General features: G+C 42.8%; 1 protein-coding gene across 1 annotated transcript in view; it reads left to right on the top strand.

Annotated features, from left to right (window-relative positions):
* LOC121285481 (phosphatidylinositol 4-phosphate 3-kinase C2 domain-containing subunit beta-like) overlaps positions 1-23,194 on the top strand; it is a 247,697-nt gene that overhangs the window by 109,164 nt on the left and 115,339 nt on the right. The window contains exons 11-17 of the mRNA XM_041201950.1: positions 2,741-2,777; positions 5,521-5,725; positions 6,619-6,744; positions 7,492-7,656; positions 8,924-8,999; positions 16,448-16,581; positions 21,677-21,868. Coding sequence (XP_041057884.1) covers positions 2,741-2,777; positions 5,521-5,725; positions 6,619-6,744; positions 7,492-7,656; positions 8,924-8,999; positions 16,448-16,581; positions 21,677-21,868 — 935 coding nt within the window. The remainder of the gene's footprint in view (positions 1-2,740; positions 2,778-5,520; positions 5,726-6,618; positions 6,745-7,491; positions 7,657-8,923; positions 9,000-16,447; positions 16,582-21,676; positions 21,869-23,194) is intronic.

The following is a 23,194-nucleotide window of genomic DNA, read 5'->3' as shown; positions in this document are numbered from 1 at the left end:
TAGATTCTAGAAATCTATCTATTTCTTTCTTAAATATATTCAGTGACTTGGCCTCCACAGCCTTCTGTGGTAGTGATTTCCAAAGGTTCACTACCCTCTGAGTAAAGAGGTTTCTCCTCATCACAGTCCTAAATGGCCTACCTGTATCCTGAGACTGTGACCCCTTGTTCTTTACTTCTCCCCCCCACCCCCAGCCAAGGGAAACATCATACCTGCATCGGGCCTGTCCAGCCCTATCAGAATTTTATACGTTTTAATGAAATCACCTCTCATTCTTCTAAACTCCAGTGAATACGGGCCTATTCGACCCAATCTCTCCTCATATAATCATCCTACCATCTATGGAATCAATCTGGTGAACCTTCGCTGCACTCCCTCTATGGCAAGTATATCCTTTCTTAGCTAAGGAGACCAAACTGCACACAATACTCCGGGTGTGATCTTACCAAGGCCCTGTACAGCTGCAGTAAGCCATCCTTGCTCCTGTACTCAAGTCCTCTCGCGATGAAGGCCAACACACCATTTGCTTCCTTAACTGCTTGTTGCACCTGCATGCTTGCTTTCAATGATTGGTGTTCAAGGACACCCAGGTCCCTTTATACATCAACAATTCCCAATCTATCACCATTTAAATAGTGGTCTGTCATTCTGTTTTTCCTACCAAAGTGGATAATTTCACACTTATCCACATTATACTGCATCTGCCGTGTATTTGCCCACTCACTCAACTTGTCTAAATTGCCTTAAAGCCTCTTAACATCCTCCTCATTGCTCACATTCCTACCAAGTTTTGTGTCATCAGCAAACTTGGAAATATTACATTTGGTTCCCTCATCCAAATAGTCGATATGTATTGTGAATCGCTAAAACAAAATCTCCAGAATAGAGTTATGTGAATGGTAGGGCGCATTTTCTGGTGTATTGCGACATGATTCCCTAAGCAATTGCCCTGACACCACTCAGTGTCCACAGAAATCTCCATACATCACAAGTCACCTTTCATGAAGACATCTGCTGACACTTTGATTCTGCTTATCATGTGAGTAGATATAATTTACTGTAATCATCCTCATATAGTTGTAATCATGTGGATCCCATGACTCTAATTTGAAGAAGAACAAAATAATTATTCCCCAGTATCCTGACCAACATTTACCCTTCAATCAACATCACAAAAATCAGTAGATACAGCCATAATCACATTGCTGATTGTGGGAGTTTGCAGTGCCCAGATTAGCTGCACGTTTCCTGCATTACAGCAATGAGCACACTTCAAAAATAATTTATTGGCTTAAAATGATTGAGACATTTTGAGGTTGTGAAAGCGCTGGATAAAAGCAAGGCTTTTAAGCCTTTCACTTAGAGAATCTCAGTGCTTCCATGATTGAAGATCTATGTCTCATCTAGCCAATGGAACTAAAATTTGTTCTTGAAAATCAAGTAAATGAGCAGCAACACTGCTATATCTGCCTGATGAATGCACCTCTAAGGTATGATTTGGTTGTACTCCCCCTGTCCCATATGCTATTCTTTTACTAGCCTTGTTAAAATAGTTCAGACATAAAAGGTTGTTTCCATCACAGTATGAGAGCTTCAGTTGAGGAACCAAATCTGTCATAGGTGAGATAGCTGAATCGCCTCCTTCTGTGCTAACAATTCTATGATTCCTGAATTCAAATGTGAAAATCCAATTTCAGTTGGAAAGTGCAATACTTTTTTATTTTTAAATCTAATCTTGTTGCATGTCCTCTTTTCAAGGGTAGCTACCCACGTTTTGGCATCAGATCCAAAAACTCTCCACCAAGGTGAAAACATAGTACATCTCCTTTATATCCTATGGGTGGCCACCACAAGTGGAGTATTTTACTTTTGAATTCCTGGACAGACCATCATAATTTGTGTGTTCCCGCTTGGCTTCAAATTTGTATGTGATCAAAGATTCTACATACCTCGCGATCTGAATTGTGTGCCTGGGCTATTCCTGAATTAGGTTAACGCAGTACAGGAGATATAATTCTATCCAGAGAAACTAAGTGTCATCAGATTGAGAATTAATGCTAGTGTTGGGTTAAATGCCAACTTGTGTAAAGAGTGGTTTCTGTAAATCACTTGAGACGTTGCTGCACCAATTCCTGCATACATCTCCGTCTGAGGCTAAATGAATTTGGCATTTAGAACAGCAAGAGAAACTGGTAAGGAATGACAAATTAGACTTTTTGTCCCCTCCTCCAGTGGACCAATCCACAGTCTCCTCTAGGAGGGGTGACTAAACAATCAAGAAGGAGAAATTCTCACCCACCCTCTCTCCCAGATGGACAACAGATTTAATAGTCCAAGTGATAAATATCAATTTATATTTTTTAGTGCAATTCCGCAGTTGATATTTTTTAACTCATGGGGAGGGTTTATTACACTTATTACACTATTACACGGAATATTCTCCGTGAATTATGATGTTTGTTGTTTATGTACAGTGTGAATAAGCTCATTTGCACAATATTATTCTGATTATTTTAAATTTGATGCATATCAATTAAATTCTCATCAAAAAGTTGATAACCAAGTCAGTTAAACATACCAATGCACATGTAATCAGACATGACCTGCAGTGTTTGTATGAATTAACCTACCTTCAATAGCAGTGGAAATTCCTAAACATCTGGATTTATTGCTTTACTTAAATAGCCAGAGAATAATTTTTTCAGTAACTAATCAGCCGTCATTTTTTTTCCACTTTCAGGCTTCATTTCATACAGTTCAATTGCCGAACAAACAAGGTAAAAACTTGCTTTTATTTATTCATTCACAGGACGTCGGCATCGCTGGCTAGAGCAGCATTTATTGCCTATCCTTAATTGTCCTTGAGAAGGTGGTGGTGAGCTACCTTCATACATCCACAACAGTTCATATGGTGTAGGTATACACACAAGTTAGGAAGGCAGCTCCAGGATTTTGACCCAGTGACAGTGAAGGACTGGTGATCTAGCTTCACATCAGGTTGGTGTGTGGCTTGGAGGGGAACTTGCATGTGGTGATAGACTTCATTTATTACATTTGCGAGTATGCTCCTTGTTTATGCTGAGCTGGTCTAAGCGGTTTAGTTGTTGAGGTTTTTTATTTCTTTTTGGTATGAGTGTGACACCAGCAAGGCCATCATTTATTGCTCAACCCTAGTTGCCCTGAGGGCATTAAGAGTCAATGGGGTAATATAGGACTAGAGTCACGTAGGACACCAGCAGGCGCAGCAGGCTCCCTTCCCTGAAGGACAATAATGAACCAGTTGAGTTTTCGCAACAATCTGGCAGCTTCATTTTCATTGTTGATTGATGGTATCCCACAATTCACCACAAATATTTAATTCATTTTCACAAGTTTCCAGGGTGGGATTTGAACTCAGAAACTCCAAGTTGCTAAAAGTCAATACCATAATTAGTATTATTGCTGGGAAGGGTGAATATTAAGTTATATTCATTTTCTTTTCTCAAGTCTTTACTGGGCATTATTCCTCAACTGAGGCGCTGGCCAGGCTTGGGCCTTGTAGCAGGCTCCTTGCAATCTATTGTCCATAGCTGACTGTAAGGATATGTACATATATAAAAACAAAAAAACTGCGGATGCTGGAAATCCAAAACAAAAACAGAATTACCTGGAAAAACTCAGCAGGTCTGGCAGCATCGGCGGAGAAGAAAAGAGTTGACGTTTCGAGTTCTCAAGTTCTGTCGAAGGGTCATGAGGACTCGAAACGTCAACTCTTTTCTTCTCCGCCGATGCTGCCAGACCTGCTGAGTTTTTCCAGGTAATTCTGTTTTTGTAAGGATATGTGGGCAACTTGTCTTCTTATATTTCACTTCACTCGGCTTGGCACTTCTCAATAACAGCACTGCCTTAATTAGAAAGTCACTATTAGGGCATTGCATGTTAAACCAGGCAATACCATCTGCATTATGAAGCGAAACCAGAACAAGAGATCAAACAGCATCTGAAAAGATAGGTTAATATTTCAGAAACTAATCTTATCTTTGAACTGCATGCAAAGCATTCACCTTGTGATATCTCTTTTTAGTTGTTGACAAATTTGTTTACTTATAGCCTTCCCTGGGATGGAGGGCTGAGGGTGAGTGGGGTGATTATCAGATTTATTTCATTTTACTTTGCCCTGATATCCTCTGTAGAGTGTTCATTCACACTTGGAAGTAAAACCAATGATGACAATATTAAATATCATTTATTTAGCAGCTGTAGTATCCCAAGTTGCGTCACAAATATGTACTGAGGCAGGAAGGAAGAGATTGGCAGAGGTGATGAACAGTTTGGTCATCAGACACTCTGAGGCCTCTTTTAGAGATGGAGAGGGGTGATGAGAGGTTTAAGTTGGGGGTGGGGGTGAGTGGGGGGGGGTTGGGGATGGATGGGGGGGTTGGGTTGGGGGGGTGAATGGGGGTGTGGGGGTGGATAGGGGGGTGGATGGGGAGTGGGGGTGGATGGGGGGGTTGGGGGTGGATGGGGGGTGGATGGGGGGTGGGGGTGGATAGGGGTTTGGGGTGGGTGGGGGGGTTGGGTGTGGAGGTGGATGGGGGGGTTAGGAGTAGGTGGGTGGAGGTGGAGGTGGGGGGTACGGGTGGGTGGTGTGGATTACAGTCCCAGAGTTTAGGACCCAGGCTGTTGAAGGGTCCCCTCTCAATGGAGGGATGAGAATGTACAAAAGATCAGATTCAGAGGAATGGAATGCATAAATAAAGTGGAATAAATAAAGTGGAATAAGGCAATGGAGGGATTTTTATGCAGAAGGAGGGGGCAGTATAGATCAACAAGCATGGGAAAGTGGACAAGTTCATCTTTGTGGAGATAAGTGACAGAGGTTTGAACAAATGAATTTTATAAACATCACAAGGCTTGGATTAACAAATGTCCAGTTCCAATTTTATTGTCTTTATTGGTAAAAGCCAGGGTCTTTTTAACTTTCAAAAGAGTCATTTAAGGATTATTTTGCAGGTATAATAAGACATAATCCAGATTTCAAGTAATTGGACAAAAAGTTATTCGTTCTGTTCACTTTATTGGAAAATAGGAGTTCAGAGCAGGACTCAGCCAGTCGAGCCTGCTTCACCATTCAATAAGATTTGCCACAGTCACTGATGCTAACTACCACTTCAAATTGAGTGAAAGCTACCGGTGCTCTTTCTGTACGATAGTGTATGTTAATGTTACTGCACTAATAACCCTGAAAAACGTGAGTTATTCCCACTATGGCAATTAGTGAATTTGAAATCAGATCAGTAAAAAATCCAATTGGGTCATAGACATCCTTTGGGGAAGCAAACCTGCCATCCTTAGCTGGTATGACTTTATGTGACTCCAATCCCAAACTAACATGCTTATCTTTTAACTGCCCTCAGAAATGGTCTAGCAAACCATTCAATTGTATAAAACCTGAATGGTAAGGAATGGGTAGTCAAGGCCATCATGTCCAACAATGCTCACGTCCTGAGAATTTTTTTTTATGATTCCTCTACATTCCAGATTCACTGACTCAAGCAATCAATGAGCTGACTGCTGCTGTCTCCCAGCTTATACAAATCTACTGCAACAACTTTGACACTGACTATCAAGTTGCCCATGCTGGTGCCATGGAAACAGTATCAGTATCACAGGCAGAGCTGAACACCACACCTTTGAACTTCAACATTTATGCTGTGCACGGAATCCCAAGTGCCTGGGCTGCAAGGTGAGCTGAATTGTCCATCGTTCCATAGTTCATAGTTTCAGCCTTCACTCAGTTGGTACCATTCTCACCTTTGAGTTGGAAGATCATGGGTTCAAATCCCACTCAAGAGACTTGAGCACCCTACTGAGGGAGTGCTGTACTGTCAGAGGTGCATCTTTCTGATGAGACATTAAACCTGTCTGCCCTCTCAGGTAGATGTAAAAGATCCCACGGCACTGTTTGAAGGAAAGCAGTGGAGCTTCCCTGGCCAATATTTATCCCTCAACCAACATCTAAAAAACAGATTTTCTGGGGATTATCATATCGCTGATTGTGAGAGCTTGCTATGTTCAAACTGCTTGTCAAGTTTCCCAAATTACAACAGTGAACATACTTTAAAAGGACTTATTAATTTTCTCATACATTTCAGTTCTTGAACAGCCACAACTTAACCTCTTCAAAATGGCTTGCTATAAATAGTTTACCAAATTCATTGCTGTTCTGTTATCGTATTGACTTTTTTCAGTGTGATATGATTCATTGTTTGTGGAAATGTTAATTTAAAGAGTTAAAACTAAGAGAGGACTCTGCCTCTTCCTTCCTGCCTCCATACCTTTTCATTCAGAGCCAGCCAAAACACTAGCAGACTTCCCATTATTTTCCATGCAATATATGAAATTCCATGATTAATAAGTACCTGTGGTTTAATATTAAATGCTGCCATCCATCTTTGCAAATGTTATTTTTAGCCCTATCGATCGCAGCTTAATGTACTTGAAGCTGTGGTGGGCCTTAATATTTCTCATCACTAATTTAACCAATCTTTGAGTGACAGCTGATAACAGCTGAACTTTGTGATTTTGCTGAAACAGGAATGCTCACGTTTGACTTTTGGTTTCTTTCTGTTGATGTAGCTACGAGAATTTATTTGTGTCTTGTTTGTTAATCTACGGAGGTAAGGAATTGTGCCAACGGGTGAAGACAGAAGAAATTTCCATCACGAAATCTTCCCTTTTCCTTGTGGCCCGATGGAATCAGAGGTAAGTGCAGCGTGCTGAAATCATCACAGGTTCACAAGAGTCAACCTGGTTTCATTATTGGATGCTACTGAATGTTTTTTGTTTTCTGATTGCAATTAAAAATTGAGATATGCAGCAAAAGAAATGCAACAGAATCTTCCGAATAAATAATTTAATCCACACAAAAAAAGTTTTATATTGTGTTCTGATGAGGAGAGATTGGAATCTGAAGTCAGTGCTCTGGTTTGGGTCATGTTTGACAGGCAGATTCTGTGTTGCATGAAAAGTGCATTTTGCAGATTATTTCTTAGTTCCAGATAAGCAGACTTTATATTAACAATTGGAATTTCATCACTAGTTGTCCTTCAGACAGACTTGTGATTAGGAACAACTGCATTTTAAATATTTTATTTTTCTTATGTGTGGGATGAGGCAAGATAAAGTATAAACAGCTCACAAATCCTATTGCTTCCCATACACAACAGTGAAGACCTTGGGCAATATCCATCAGTCGACTTAATTTTGTGGACTAGTCATGCACTGGGTCAAAATCCCTGGAACTTCCTATCTAACAGCACTGAGGGAGGACCTTTACCACATGGGCTGTAGCGGCACAGGGTGACTGCTCACCATCCCCTTCTCTAGAGCAACAAGGGATGGGTAATAAATTTCAGCCTTGCCAGTGATGCCCATATCCCAAGGATAAATTTTGGGGAAAAAAGAATGACTTTCTGGTTTGGACTAAACAAGTTGCCGTTTCCATTTCAGAATATACATGCCGGTTGAAATTGCACAATTGCCCTGTGAGGTGACACTCAACCTGACATTGCATGGATATCGTACCACCACTGGAAACTACTCGGATGCCAGCAGGCACTCCAAAAATGCTGAAAGCTTAGCAAGTGTCTCCATGCCTCTCTACAGCTCTAAATTGTAAGTTCACAAAAGCAGTGACCTACTGGTCTGACTCTACGTAACATGGATTGCTGGTGATTATTTAGACATTTCAAATGAGGCATTGGACATCATGATGGCCTTCCTGGCCAATCAGAAGCCCCAGTTCACATTATCACAAGACATTATCAGAGGTCAGAGAATTATCTATAGCACACTCTCAGAACATTGCCCGTTTCTATAGCAACACACAGCCCCTTTCACACACCACTGAGATTTTTCCATTTTTAACATTCTGATAGCAGATACATTTCCTTTTTATTCCCATTAATTTATTCCATGTAGAGGATTATTTTTGTGTTGCGAAATAGAATATTTTGACACATTTGGTTCTGTACCAATAGTACAGCTAGTGTGCAGTTTCTCTGCTCCAAAGGTTTGCCTTGACTTCAGAATAGTTACTGCAACTTACTTGCTTCCTAATCCATCATATTTACATGTTATCATAAATCAAAGAATGTTTTCTACAACCTAACTCTTCCTTTTTCAAATACTCTGCACCATATTCTGATACAAATTACATGGGTGGTGGGGGTGGGGGGGGGGGAGGTGGTGGGGGGGGAAGCAAAGAAATATTCCAGTGTGTTGGAATAGAATCTGAAAAGACTCCTCACTTTAGGACAACTACATATATCATTGAATCAGAAAGCACGTGAGGAGGACATTCAGCCCATCATGCTTATGCCAGCTCTTTGAAAGAGTTAATCAATTAATCCCATCCTGCCTGCTGTTTCCCTATAGCCCTGCAACTTTTTCCTTTTTAAGTATAGATCCAATTCTGTTTTGAATTATTGTTGCTATTGAATCTGCTTCCACCGACAAGCAGGTGGAGAAATTTTCGGAGCTGCCCATGCTTGTCACAATAACTTTGCCAAAAAACCCTGTGCAAACAGGAGTTCTGGCTAAAAGACGGCCTGGGGAGGGAGCAGCTTTGAGAAAATTCCCCAGCAAAATCAAAAAGGCAAAAGCTTCAGGACAAATTCAGAGAGGCTGCGCTCCATATCAAAGCCTCGAGGCATAAGTCAGAGACCCAGACATCTCTCTGATTCATGCTCCTTTCCAGCGAGGGAGCGCCCCTCACTCAATTTCCTCTTTGTGGCTGATTAGAAACCATTATAACCAGTGAATGGTCTAAGTATAGGCAGTATAGAATAGCTCGACTTAAAAATCTGCATGCAAGATAAAATGTGATCGTCATTTAATTAGTGCAATTAGTAAAAGTGACATATTCCTCATTTTGAAACAGAGTGTTGGTCCAAAATACAAAGCTATTGTGTCTTGTCCCGGCTAACACCAACCAAGCAGACAGCTTGATCCTGCAGGTGAGCAATGTTGCACTTCAGTTGAATTATGTAATAAATACAAAGAAAGAACAAGTTGGAACAAGGCCAGATAAAATAATGCAACCTGTTGCCAGGCTACCAAAGTCAAAAAGGGCTATGTCATAATGGTGTCATTAAAGCTCCCTTTGTATTTTCTATAATGATTGCATTTAAGAGGAGTGGACAGGGTACAAGTGCACATAAATGATGAAATAAAATGTATGATTTATTTGGGTGTTTTAAAATTTTGAATTGTCTGCAATGTTTACTGCAGTGATTAACTGATCAACTATCAGCCATATGGGTGAGAAGCCACACCTTTATATGCCCAGTGATGAAGTAATTGATTATACTGGCATGACAATTCATTACCATCTAGTGATGTGGGCAAGAATGAATTGAGTGCAGGATTATTTACAGTACTCACAGGTTCTACATTGTAGAATGTACTGTACTTAGATCTCCAGATGGCATTTGATAAGGTGCCATATCAAAAGTTATTGCGGGAAATAAAAGCTCCTGGTGTAGTGAGTAACATATTGGCATGGATAGAAGATTGGCTAGCTGACAAGAAGCAGAGAGTAGGCATAAATGTGTCATTTTCTGGTTGGCAAGACGTAATGAGTGGTGCACCACAGGGACCAGTGCTGGGACCTCAACTTCTTACACTTTATATAAATGACTTGGATGAATGTGGATGAAATGTTTTGGGCAACTAGGGATGGGCAATAAATGCTATCCCAGCCAGCGAAGCCCACATCCTGTGAATGAATTTTTTAAAAAGGGACCAAAGGTATGGTTGCTAAATTTGCTGACGGCACAAAGATAGGTAGGAAAGTAAGTTGTGAAGGAGACACAAGGAGGTTAAGTGAGTGGGCAAAGGTCTGGCAAATGGAATATAATGTGGAAAAATGTCCATTTTGGCAGGAAGAATAAAAAAGAAGCATATTATCTAAATTATTTAAGGAAAAATGTAAATGCATTGGAAGCCGTTCAGAGAAGGTCTATTAGATTAATACCTGGAATGGGCAGGTTGTCTTATGAGGAAAGGTTGGACAGGTTAGGCCTGTATTCGTTGGAGTTTAGAAGAGTAGCTAAACAGCATTTCTATGTTGATACATGGCCCATGTGATTCATAGTGCTGTGGAGTTGGGCATTGTGAGGGGAAGGGTCTAAGTCATCCCTGAAATCTCACAGACAAGGTTAGTCTACCAGGATCTATCTCACAGAGAGAGAATGTTCTTGTGGTTCATACTCAGATTGAAAAGACCAAATTCATGAGGAGTTAAAACAAGGCTGAAAGATTCATCTAGCTTGTGCTACGGGAAGAATCTCTGAAGAGAAAAAAGCCTCACTGTGAAAGACATTTCTGAGATTAAAATTTCCCAGGCTGCAAAAGAATAAGGACAGAATTAAACCCTCTGGGGTTAAGTATCATCTTGGACTGACTCTGGAAGAACTGAATGTCTACTCGAATGACAGCATAGAGTATATCTGTAAGGTGTGTTTTCAGTTGTGCTAAAAGAGAAAGGGGATGTTCTATTTTGTGGTTTATGGTATAAGCTGCCTACAAAGATAGAGTTTAGTCAACATTGCTTTAGTCTTTTATTACAGTAAACGTCTTAAAATGTGAAATCTTGTTGTTGACTGCATTCAGCTATAAACTGGAAGTTTGAATTTCTTTTTAAAAGTTAAGAGGATCATAACAATTGTTTGCCTACATGCACTGTAAAAACTTGAGCATGAATATAGAGAAATTGGGATACTCAATGGTAGATTGCACCCATGGAAACCGTGCCCAGCAAGGAGTCAGTTTCTGCAGGAAAAGTCAAGGCAAAATTGACAAGAAAATGAATATTATTTGAGTGCCTTGATCTGATGAAAGATTGGACAGTTTTGTGGCTATGGACCAACATAAATCAATTAGGGAGCAGATGAAATGTCCAAAACAAAACTTAATGAAGTCAATCAGCTGGGAGAAAATGTGGTTATTTCTGGAGTTAACTTTCTAATCAGCTGAAGATGCCAAACTTTATTCCTGTTTGCAAAACAAATCAAAACCTTGGCTATGTTCCCAACATTTGCTGAGTTATGGTAAGCTGAAGGAAACTTTTTAATAACTAGATGTTTTTTTCATTTATAGAGAGTAAATGTTTCACTGATCCGAGGATTAAAAATTGTAATTTCTTATCCTACGAGTTGTAAGGGATTGTTATGAAAGTAGTTCCAGACGGAGCTATATGCTACTGTTCATATGGCACTGGTGTGGAGGGCAAATGGGAGTGATGACTCAGAATAAATGCTACATGGCTACTTGACTGGAAACAGAGACGTAAACCTTTACTTATAATAAGGAATCTGAGTTACATGGAAAGATTACAGTTGTATGTTGGGCCCTTCCCAGTGGCGACTTTGGTGGTGGGTGAAGCATTTAATCAGGAGGGAGGATGGCCGATTGGGACCATGCCACCTCCCCACTTTGACCTCTGTTGGGCACGTGGCAGGAAGGCCTATGGACGGCCTTCCAGTCCCACTGTCAATTGAGCCCTTTAAGTGGACAATTAAAGGGCTGATATTAACCAGCAGCAGGTGGGTGAGTCATGCAGGGAGCATAATAAATAATCTGTGGGGTCCCTCGTTCAAAGACACTCAGAGGGGTCTTGCATTGGGAAGGGAAGGGCCGCTGAGAGTCACCCCCTGCCTTAGCCACGTTCCCCACTCCTCCCCCATCACTGACCTCCCACCAGCATTCGCATCTGGGATCCATGATAATTCTAGGCCTCGGTTGGGCGGTCGCACCGGCAACAGCCACCTCCTCCCCAGTGGCACTGCTGTTCAATAGAGGCGTTGGCCTCTAATTGGCTGGCAGCTCTCAGAGGGTGGGACTTCTATCCCTGAGGTCCTTGATCCCCGGGAAGGCTTGCCCAAGTGCCTGAGTGGAAAAAGATTCAGCGGGCCTTCCTGAAAAGAGGTAATACACCTCCACAAGATTCTTCCCTCCATCTCCTTCTTTGGAATTCTTTTCAAACTGAGGCTGGAATTGTCCAGCCCCATTGGTGTTGGGCACCATGGTGAGTGGGGGTGGAGGGGGAAACGACAATATGGCAAGAAGGCCAAAAATTGTTTTCGCACCATTATGAACCCAGTTGGTGACCGTGCGTTCCACCCATCAATGTCGGGCCACGTTTCCTGCCGCCACACGTTGGCAATGTCATTTTAATACCTACGCATCTAATTATAAGCTCACCAGAACCATCCTCCATGTCAAATTTACCACCCATGTCAGTGTGACTTCAGAAAGATATACTTCACAGCTGCCTTTAAAAAGGCATGCACCTGGCGAGCTGAACTTCGAGGGGAACTTGGAGGCGAGCGCACACAACCTTGCGCAGCGCTCACAAGCATCGGCTGTAGGAAGTTGCAGCATTTGCAAAGAGGCACAGGCAAGTCGCTTTTTCCTGGCTGGCTTTCAATGCAGTGCCAAGGCAAGGACTCAGTGCGGGTCAGACTGGGCTGGTGGCAGCAAGGCATCACAGACTGACAGAACAACTCAAGTACATGCCAGGGGCATGTTGAGGGGTGGTGGCAGCAAGGCAGCACAGATTGAAGGAAATACTCAAGCACCCTCAAGGGGTGAGGGATGCAGCCACACATTTGAAAAAGCTTGTCAAAAGTGAGCATCCCTCTGCAGCTGAGACCGTTCAGCTGCAGCTCCATTGACATGCCTGGATTCGGGCCTCTGAAGCATTTCTGTTTACTCAAGCAATGCAAATGCATGAAAGTGCCACTAAATGCTCCAAAACCTCTCACCCCTTGGAGGCAGAATGCAAATTAAGGTGCATTTTAGGGGCAGCAGAGTAATTGGCCAACTGGGCAAGTTGTACAATCCCCTTGCAAAAGGTGGCCATGGTGCAGTCACTGGCAGAGCGCTCAGAGCCCCTTGCTGTTTCTTTATTAAGGTTTGGATCAGTATCCATTACGGTTCAAGCTAACAGCTCAGCCTTGCAGTGCGAGTTAGAATGTCTGTTCCTGAGTTGAGAGCACAGCATTCAGCCCAGCGGCTGAAGCTGCTGCCAATCTGTCAAGTGGAGTGAGGTGGAGGTGGGTGGGGCTTCGGACAGCCAATGAGCACACTGCACACTGGCCATCCAAATGGTGGCCAGCACACTCCTGCATGCGTGAAGGGGCCTTCAGACTTAACCAGGAGAGGTTCTTAGTACACTCCTCAGTGCTCAGGATCATGTCATAGAGACATAGCAGAGGCCCTAGTTGTTGCAAGGAGGATGATGACGACATGCAGTGAGGACACTCCATCGATCTTCATAATGCTTTTGCGAATGTCTCAACTCCTGTCTGGCCAAGGGCATTTCGCTTGTGCTCTGTGATCAGGGTCATATCATGGAGACGCAGCCATGAAACTTTAAATGTACCTCATCCTTTGTCAGCCTTCAGCACATAACCACTTCAGGAGCACAGCGTCACCGGTCACAGATGCTGATGGGATGGGAGAGCCAGCCCTTCCTTAAAGGTGCTGAGAGCTCACAGCGAGAATAATGGAACTCTGTGATGCCTGCCCACTACATTCTGGCAGCAATGACGAACACCATCGAGGTGCAGGCATCACTAATGTGTCCAGTGAATGTGAAGCCAGACTGTCACTTTGGTCTGAAGGTTACACACTGCACAGGGAAGAGGCCCTGGACGGAGGTGCCTACCTTTACCTTGTGCAGGAACCAAAGTTTCACATCTGAGTGACACGAACACTACTCATCATAATGAAGAGCATAGGCAAGGAGACATTCTTGGGAGTTTATTTACAACAGTGAACATTAAGTGCAAGTGCTTAACACCCATGCCCAGGCTGTGCAACTACATCTTCTTAACTTTCCTAACCCTACCTCTATGTCTTAGTGCTCCCCGGACATCCACAGCAGTAGTGGAGGCAGCCTGCTGACTGCTCTGCCCTGTCTTGGCGGGCATCCTCTGGAAGGCTAAGACCTGGAGGGCCCCGGCCTGCTTTCAGCGTCCTGCTGTCTGTCAGTGGCATTCTACCTGGCCTGTGGAACTGGAGCTGCTGCGGTCACAAGATAAAGGGATTGGGGTTGGCCGGACAGTCTTGGAGTCACCTGGGCAGATGGCCAAGGTGTGCACCTGCTGATCCTCCCCACTATGGGTGCACGAGAGTCCCTGGCTGACTCCTTGAGGAGAAGGAGAGGCTGGAGTGAGATCAAGCTGTCCCGCACCCCTCTCACATTGACACTGTTGGAGACCAACTATGGTGTCAGTGATGAAATTCAGCTCGTGCAGCAATGCAGGACCGATGTCCTGGACCAAGGTCTCCATGGCAGCCGCCATCCTACCAGTGTTGACCTCGGTGCATTGGCATGCTGACGCTATCACCTCAGACTGAAGGCAGACGGACTCCTCCATCATGTTTTGCAAACTGAGGAGTGCAGTGGACATCCCTTCCCGATGTTCCCGAACTTGCCTTTGCAGCTCCAGCAACTGTGACATGGCCAAGTCCAGAGGCTCTTCATCTGATTCTGACTCAAACTCAGGAGATTTCTGGCCTCCAGCAGTCTTCTGAGTGCCAGACACTGGGAAGTCCCTGCCACTACCTGCTGTGGATCAGACAGTGTGATGTGCTCACCAGATTGTGACCCCGAGGCTACTCTAGAACTAGGTCCCACTGAGGTGTGTGTCTTTGCGCTGGTGGAGTATGTGGGTGACAGTCCTTCAATTAGGGTGTCATCTTCTTCCGAGGTGTCTTCGTGGCTTGAGTCGAGGACTTGGCTCGTGGACCCCCTTGGCTGCTTCCCAGGTGTGGCTGTGAAAGCAAGGAGAAATAATTAGTGCATGGCAGGGGACTGCGGAACAGGGGTACTGACTCACAGCATGGTTGTCTGATAGATGTTGCACTGCTGGTTCCTCACTTGGTTGAGACTGCCGGCCTCACCAGCAGCACAGGAATGGTCCAGATCCTCACCCACCAGCTGGATGACTCTATTTTCCAAGTCTGTGAGGACCTTAATGTCACGCATTCCTCCACCAGCCTGTGACCTCTCCCTTTTGATGTGTGCCAGCTTGAAGACAGATGGAGAGACTATAAGCAGGATGCCTGCCAGGCCAGATGAGAAGGATGCCTGGCATATGTGGGTGGTGAGTGGTGTCATGGACGGGATGAGGACATTATCTGCAGACAGATGAAGGTGTGTGTGAGAGAGTGAATGGTGATGTCCCTTGAACTGGCAGTGAATGACATCCCTGTGGATATGTGATGGTTTGTGGGTGTGTGAGTTGAGAGTGATGAGAAGGGTGACTTACCCTGGCAGAACGGAGGAGGCCATTCATTCTCTTTCAGTACTGGGTGGCTGTTCTCTTTTGCAGGGCATTTGCGTTGATCACTATTACCACAGCCTCCCCTGTTGGATTTGTCACCTTGCTTGCTGGTCTTTGCCTAGAGCAGGGTAGAGGACATCACGGAAGACCTCCACTGTGTCCAGCTGGTGCCTGAGGGAGGTGTCTCTAAATTTGGGGGCAGCTTGTTTCCTCCCTTTGGCAGCCATGACTTTGCAGCAGCTTCTGATGCCTTAGAGAGTGCTAGTTCTGTGCCCTTTAAATGTGGCACCCGGTTTACTGAGGGCCTGATGTGACGGCAAGGTGGGTGAATCAGATGCTTCCCTGCTAGCAATCCGGCGTGTTTCCCGGGAATGCATTATTAATGAGGCAGGACACATCGTGAATGCAACATTATGCCGCTACCACATTTTGTGCAAATCCAGGACAATTCCTCCCTGAGAAGATTAATAGTGGATTTAGCAGAAAGGTGCAAAATGATGAAAGGCATTAGTCAAGATCCACATAGGTAGATTGGTTCCTTTGACTGATGAATCAAAGATATGAGTTGGTGATCTTAAGTAAAGCCTGAGACTGAAAGAGATTAGGCAGAATATTTTAACATGCACAGTTACCAGAATCTGGAATGAATGATGTGAAGCTGATTAAGGCATTCATAATGGTACCAGATAACTACTTAAAGCAGAAGTAAACGCATAGGGAAAGCAGAAAAATGAGATTAGTCTGGGGGATAAGCAGCAAGTAAAGGAAACTGTGAAAATTCAGCCCCCAGTTACATCCTAAATGGGGGAAGAAGGCAAATGGCCTTCCTGTTCTTTGATTTCTTTGTTTCTGTGATCTGTGGGAATTGTAAATAAAATTTGCGTTTCTACAGCACCTTATCATGACAAAACATCTTAATATGCTCCATGCAATGGATTACTTGGAGATAGACTATTGTGTGCAATTATAACATTTAAGTGTTTGGTTTGGCTGCTGCCTATTATTGATTGTAGCAATATAATGGCCATGAATTTCAAGACTATTTCTTGCCACTGTGTTAAGGTATATGTCCAGTATACTAAATGTACCTCATATCATTTTAAATACAGATAAATTTCCCAGCCTCTCTGCTGGTCACGTTTTTGCGACCCGCTCCTGCAGTCGAATATCAGTATTTCACTGATATAGATGAAGTGTCCAGAAAACAGATTACAAACATCCAACAGAAACATTCCTTGCTTTTGTAAGTACTTTGTGTGTGTGAGAAGCATCTCATTGGCCATGCTATTGGAAACAAGTTCTCACGTCTCATCGATGACATGATTGCTGGTCATACTTTTTTCTTTCAAAGAGCAAGCGGTAGCACCATAGGCCAAAGGACCTCCTTCTGTGCTGTGTGGTTCAATACAGCTATTCAAATTGGTTAATAAATAAGGACAAGTCTATGTTATTTCTGTCTGTCTGTGTGTGTTCATCACTGGCAAAATTAATAGAATTTTATTTGAAATTATAGGTAACTCTATAGGTATAGGGAATGCAGTTGACATAGTTTGTATATTCAGAAGGTATTCAAATTGGCATCTCACAGCAAGCCTGTTATGTAAATTAGGTTTTATATTATAAGAAAGATAGAGCATAAAATTCATATCCGTAACTTCTAGCAGCATTACAATGCATTGCATTGTTGGCTTTCTTGGGGGCCGGTTGCAATGCCAGTCTCTACCTGTGGCCTGTCCAGCATTCCCCAAGGACATGGATGGGCTCTGCAGTAACAAAAACAAAAATTGCTGGAAAAACTCAGCAGGCCTGACAGCCTGTGGATAGGAAGATAGAGTTAAGTTTCGAGTCTGTATGACTCTTCATCAGAACTAAAGAGAAATAGAATTGTGGTGAAATATAAGCTGTTTAAGGGGGGTGGGACAGGTGGAGCCAGAAAGAGGGCCAGTGATAGGTGGAGGCAAAGGAGAGATTGCCAAAGATGTCATAAACAAAAGGTCAATGGGGTGTTGACAGTGGTGATATTAGCTAAAGGATGTGCTAATGATGACGTTAAGGGTAGAAAGCAGGATGAGCAAGTGACCCCCTAGTGGGGGTGGGTGGGGAGAAGGGATCGAAATAGACTAAAAGGTGGATATAAAACAATGGATGGAAATAAATTTCAAAAATAGTAATAGAAATAGGTGGGAAAATAAAAAAATATATAAATATATATATAATAATTGTTAGAAAAAAGGGGGTGAGGATGGAGGAGAGAGTTCATGATCTGAAGTTGCTGAACTCAATGTTAAGTCCGGAAGGCTATAAAGTGCCTAATCGGAAGATGAGGTGCTGTTCCTCCAGTTTGCGTTGAGCTTCACTGGAACATTGCAGCAGGCCAAGGACGGACATGTGGAAATAAGAGCAGAGTGATGTGTGAAATGGCAAGCGACAGGGAGGTCTGGGTCATGCTTGCGGACAGACCAAAGGTGTTCCTCAAAGTGGTCACCCAGTTTGCGTTTGGTCTCTCCAATGTAGAGGAGACAGCGTTGGGAGCAGCGAATGCAGTAGACTAAACTGAGGGAAGTGCAAGTGAAGTGCTGCTTCACTTGAAAGGAATGTGGTGAGGAGGGGAAGTAAGGGGCAGGTGTTGCACCTTCTGCAATTGCATGGGAAGGTGCCGTGGGAGGGGGTTGAGGAGTAGGGGGTGATGGAGGAGCGGACCAGGGTGTCCCGGGCTCTGCAGTACTGCACTTAAAGGACCAGGCACCCTGATTGCAAGTAAGTTAAATTTTTGGAATGGTTTCTATCGCAGTGTCCAAAAGTATTCTGGAGTGTTTTTAATAGATGTTTTTTTTGAGTTCCTGCACTTGCCTGAGACTGTAGCCATAGCTTTGCAAGGATGGCAGAGAAGTAGGTGACCTCTGCAACAGGTGTGGAGGCAGCACTCGCAGTACCTCTGGGTCTACAACATGACAGAGGGTGGAGCCAAAGCTATGGAGTAAGCAACCTCTGAAACATGCCCCCTATCCAAGTTGGAGCTCCTTGGCAGTGTCAGAAGGCTGCCTGAGGCCACCCAATGCATCCAGCATCGTGATGTCCACACCCTTCATACCCTTTGCTGCTCTCGACTGGTGTGAGGAAGGGAAGCAGGATCACACCATCAGCAGCCTGTCAGATAGAAGGGCAAGGGTGTGCTGGGAGTTGACAAGGGCATAAGGCAGGAAGATATTTGTCATGCTCAATGTTCTCACCAATGTTGGTTGCCATTTGGGCCCCAGCCATCATAACTGGCTCCATTATGCAGAGAACCATTTCCTCCTTAGAGCTCATTGATGTAGGCACTCTAATCTCCTGCTTGTTCTACTCTTCTCCCTTCTATTGCATGTCACTTTGTCCTGTAGGAGAGAAGGCAGAATGTCAGGGCTTGTGTTGCAGTGTGCCTGGGTGATGTGCCTGCCACAGCTGAATAGCTAATGGTATGTGGAGGCTACAATAGATTGGTGTGAGGCAGGCAGCATTGGAATGTGTGAGAGGGTGAGGTGGAGTATCTGGCTATTAGGTATGGGTCCTGAGTGCCAGAGAGTGCTGCTGAGTGAGCGTCATGGGTGTGGTGCATTGAGCAGCATTAGAGTTTGATGATGTGATGTGTAGGTAATGTCTTGTGAAGATGTATTCACTGACCTTGACCACCCATATGAGGCCATTAGGTTTCTTATGGCACAGCTGCCAGGTCCTTGGGTTCAGATTCCAGGAGTTGACCTTGCTAGCTACCTGCCTCCACTTCCTTTTGAGGGTGGTCCTTGAGGGTCTCTTGGCTCTCTCCAGCATGGTTGAGCAATTAAAATTGGGATGTGCAGCAGAGCCAAATAGAAGAAGCGCAGAGATCTTAGAGAGTCATAGAACTAGAGCATGGATGGAGGAATTTAATACAATTATAATCACCAAATAAAGGGTACTGAGAAAATTATTCAGACTAAAGGCTGACAAGTCCCCAGTTCCTGATGGACTTCATCCCAGAGTCTTAAAAGAAGTGACTGCTGAAATAGTAGATGCATTTGTTTTAATTTTCCAAAATTCCCTAAATTCTGGAAATTAAATGAGAAAATAGCAAATGTAACTCCTCTATTAAAGAAAGTAGGGAGACAGAAAGCAGGAAACTGCAGACAAGTTAGCCTAACACCTGTAATAGGGAAAATGTTAGAATCTGTTTAAGGAGGTTATAGCAGGACACTTTGAGGAAGTAACAAACAATGTGGATAAAGGGGAATCTGTAGATATGGTGTATTTGGATTTCCAGAAGGCATTTGAAAAGGTGCTACATCAAAGATTACTGCACAAAATAAGAGCTCGTTGTGTAAGGGGCAACATATTAACATGGATAGATGGTTAGCTAACAAGAAACAGAGAGTAGGTATAAATGGATTATTTTCAGGTTGGCAAGGTGAGTGGAGTGCCACGGAGATCAGAGCTGGGACGTCAACTATTTACAATTTATATCAATGACTTGGATGAAGGGGATATGGTTGCTAAATTTGCTAACTAGGAGAGTAAGTTGTGAAGAGGACATAAGGAGTCTGCAAAGGGTTATAGATAGATTATGTGAGTGGGCAAAAAATTGGCAGATGGAGTATAAAGTGGGAAAATGTGAACTTGTCTACTTTGGCAGGAAAAATAGAAAAGGAGCATATTATTTAATTGTAGAGAGATTGCAGAGCTTTGCAGTACAGAACTGTTGTCCACATGAATCACAAAAAGTTAGTATGCAGGGGCAGCAAGTGATTAGGAAGTAAAATGGAATGTTGTTGTTTATTGCAAGGTGAATGGCTATCTAAGTATGGAAGATTTACTACAATTGTTCAGGGTGTTAGTGAGACCACATTTGGAGAATTATGTACTGTTTTGGTCCCCTTATTTAAAAATTATATAATTGCATTGGAAGCAGTGCTGAGAGTGGTCTCTCAGCTGATTCCTGGGTTGAAGGGGTTATCTTATGAGGAAAGGTTGGATAGGTTGGGTCTGCATCCATTGGAGTTTAGAAGAATGAGGGGCAATTTTATTGAAACATATGAGATCCTGAGGTAATTTTACAGTGTGCATGCTGAAAGAATGTTTTCCTTTGTGGGAGAGACTAGAACAAGGAGACACAATTTAAAAATAAGGTGGTCTCCCATTTGAGATGGAGATGAGGTGATTTGCTTTCTCTCAGAGGGTCATTAGTCTGTGGAATTCTCTTCCCTAGTGAGCAGTAGAGGCCAGATCATTGAATACTTTTAAGGCTGAGTTGGATAGATTCTTGACTGTCAAGGAAGTCGAAGGATTTGGTGGGTAGAGAGGAAAGTAGAGACCACAATCAGCTCAGTCATGATCTTATCAAATGGAGGAGTAGGCTTGAGTGCTACTAATTTGTATGCTCATATGGAACAAATTACCAAAAAGGAGCTGACCCCGTTTGCTCTGTTGATTGATTCACTGCATGTTGTGGTCAATCAGGTCCCTGATTTCCGTGAATTAGCTGATCTGCTGCAGTGAGAATTGGGGAAGTTGAATTAGCCTCAGTGCCCTGGTCTATGGGGTAGAAACCAGCCAGGTTTGTTGTTTTAGGATGTTGCATTGCTGAAGGCCTTGTTGCTTTTTGTACTTTCTAGCATGGTGTTGTATTGTGTTGCATACTATAGTATTATAATATAAAGTATTATCCCACCTGCTTGCCAACCTGACTCAGATCAGAGCACAGAATATAGATTAATCCTGATCTGCATGGCTCAGTACATTTATTGGTTGAGAGATTAAATGCTTTCAATTTTAATTTCAAAACAGGTGAAAGTATTTGAGATATTATGTTCTTTCTGTTTTTGGATCAATATCATTATATTTCAAGATTAATGAAACAGACTCTATTTGCACAGCCCTATCCAGCACAGTGTTTTAGAACAATGTATCTCTTTGATCTGGGTTTGAATCCAATCCTCGCGCTTTCTCATGCTCTTAAAAAGCAATGCTCAAATCCTCTGCGAGAGATTTTGATCAAATGTCCAGAGGATGGAATACCTCAGACATACAAGTGCTTCATCAATTTGATAATAATTGAGATTGATTTGGTAATTCTCAGTGAGGGTGAAGGGGATTTAAAGTGCAAGAACCTAAAAGGTAGCTGCTCATACAGAAAGACTGGACTCAGATTCAGGCTGAACTATATTGTCAAAGGAAGTTTTGACTTGTGCCATGCCTGACTTGATGTTTTCACTCAGGGGAAAATGTTCCAATTCTGGAATGCTGGTATCATTCATTGTGACAACACCTGTAGGGTTTTGAGCATTTATGTCACAACATTTTCACTTATGTTCTCTTGGCTTTTGCAGGATTGACAAAGAAGAGAAAAACTTGCTCTGGACAAAACGTTCATTCTGCAACAGCTCAAACTGTTTCCTTCCTCTTTTACTGGGCAGTGCACCCAGCCGAGGTTTAGGTTCTCTGCCTGAGATTTATGCAGTACTCAGGAGGTGGAACCTCTCAGCAAACCCTTTAGAGTCACTGGGACTATTGCTTTCAAGGTAAGTCTTGACTAATTTCCCAGTGATTTTCCTCCCACTTATCCGTCATGGAAGTATTTGTCTTTATTTAAAGCTAATGGTTCCCGTCAATTATATTTTAAGAGTTTCATATTTCTACTACACCTTTTATTTTACCGGATCACACGCTTAGTACTGGGAGTAGGAGATACAGTGAGTTATAATACTGTCTTTTCACCTTGGGCCTAATAAAAACAGATGGGATAGAAGTCTATTTTCTCTATCATGAAATGTTCTTGAGAAAATAGTGTTTGTGTAGTGTCAAGCCAAGTGGGCATAATTCAACAGTGTAAAACTGCCCATAATATCTCAATTTCAGTCAGGAGGGCTCAAGGATGGTTGTTGTAGGACATAAAAATGTTATATTGGTAGAGTGTTATGGTGAAGTTAGCATTGAAAAATAGATGAAGCATCTGATGCACTCTGAGTGTGGTGAAACCTGGTGCATACCTTGACCACAAACATTTCAGAAGAATCGGACAACCAGGTTAGATTAAAATAAAAGCAAAGTATTGTGGTGGTGGAAATCTTAAATAAAAAACAGAATGCTGGAAAAGCTCAGCAGATCTGGCAGCATCTGTGGAGAAAGAAACTATAGTTAACATTTTGAGTCCAAAATTACTCTTCTTCAGAGCTGAAGAGAGGTCTCTTCAGCTCTGAAGAAGAGTTATATGGACTCAAAACATTAAATTTGTTTCTCTCTCCACAGATGCTGCCAGACCTGCTGAACTTTTCCAGCATTTTCTGTTTTAACCCAGGTTAGATCATTTGTGTGCTGAATTTTAGAAATCATTAGTGACTGTGAAGAAGATGCATTTGTGATTTTCTCACATTTCCATCTCTGGACTGAAAGCACTAAATATGGTTTTGGTATTTTATACAATTCTGTACACTCAGAATTTCTGTGAATGGATTTTTAAATTAATTGCCTTTGCCCATTTGTTTTTATTAACAAAGTGTCATAATTCTGAGTTAAAGATACCTGTGTGTTAAGTTATTGGACAAAGCCTACAGAACTGGCGTGTCCAACTTGCAACCCTCGGATCACGAGCCTTCACAAAACAATTCATAAACCCCATAATTCCAACCTATCTGTGCATATTTGTTTTGTCCTTGTTGATTTGTCATATTTCAGTTTTGTAGACATCAGCGTTTGGAAAGGACTATCACCTCAATAAGACATGAGTCCTAAATCAGAGAACAGAGATCTGTTCATATCAGCAATTTGAGATGAAAGTGAATTGATGGGAACTTTGTATTAAGCTTTACACATGGGCTCGGAGGCTCTCTAGGAACATAGGCACTTGA

Source organism: Carcharodon carcharias, chromosome 13 (assembly GCF_017639515.1).
Source record: "Carcharodon carcharias isolate sCarCar2 chromosome 13, sCarCar2.pri, whole genome shotgun sequence".
In the NCBI taxonomy this organism is placed as follows: Eukaryota; Metazoa; Chordata; class Chondrichthyes; order Lamniformes; family Lamnidae; genus Carcharodon; species Carcharodon carcharias.
The sequence above is the reverse complement of the archived record's forward strand: the minus strand, read 5'-3'. Positions and strand labels throughout refer to the sequence as shown.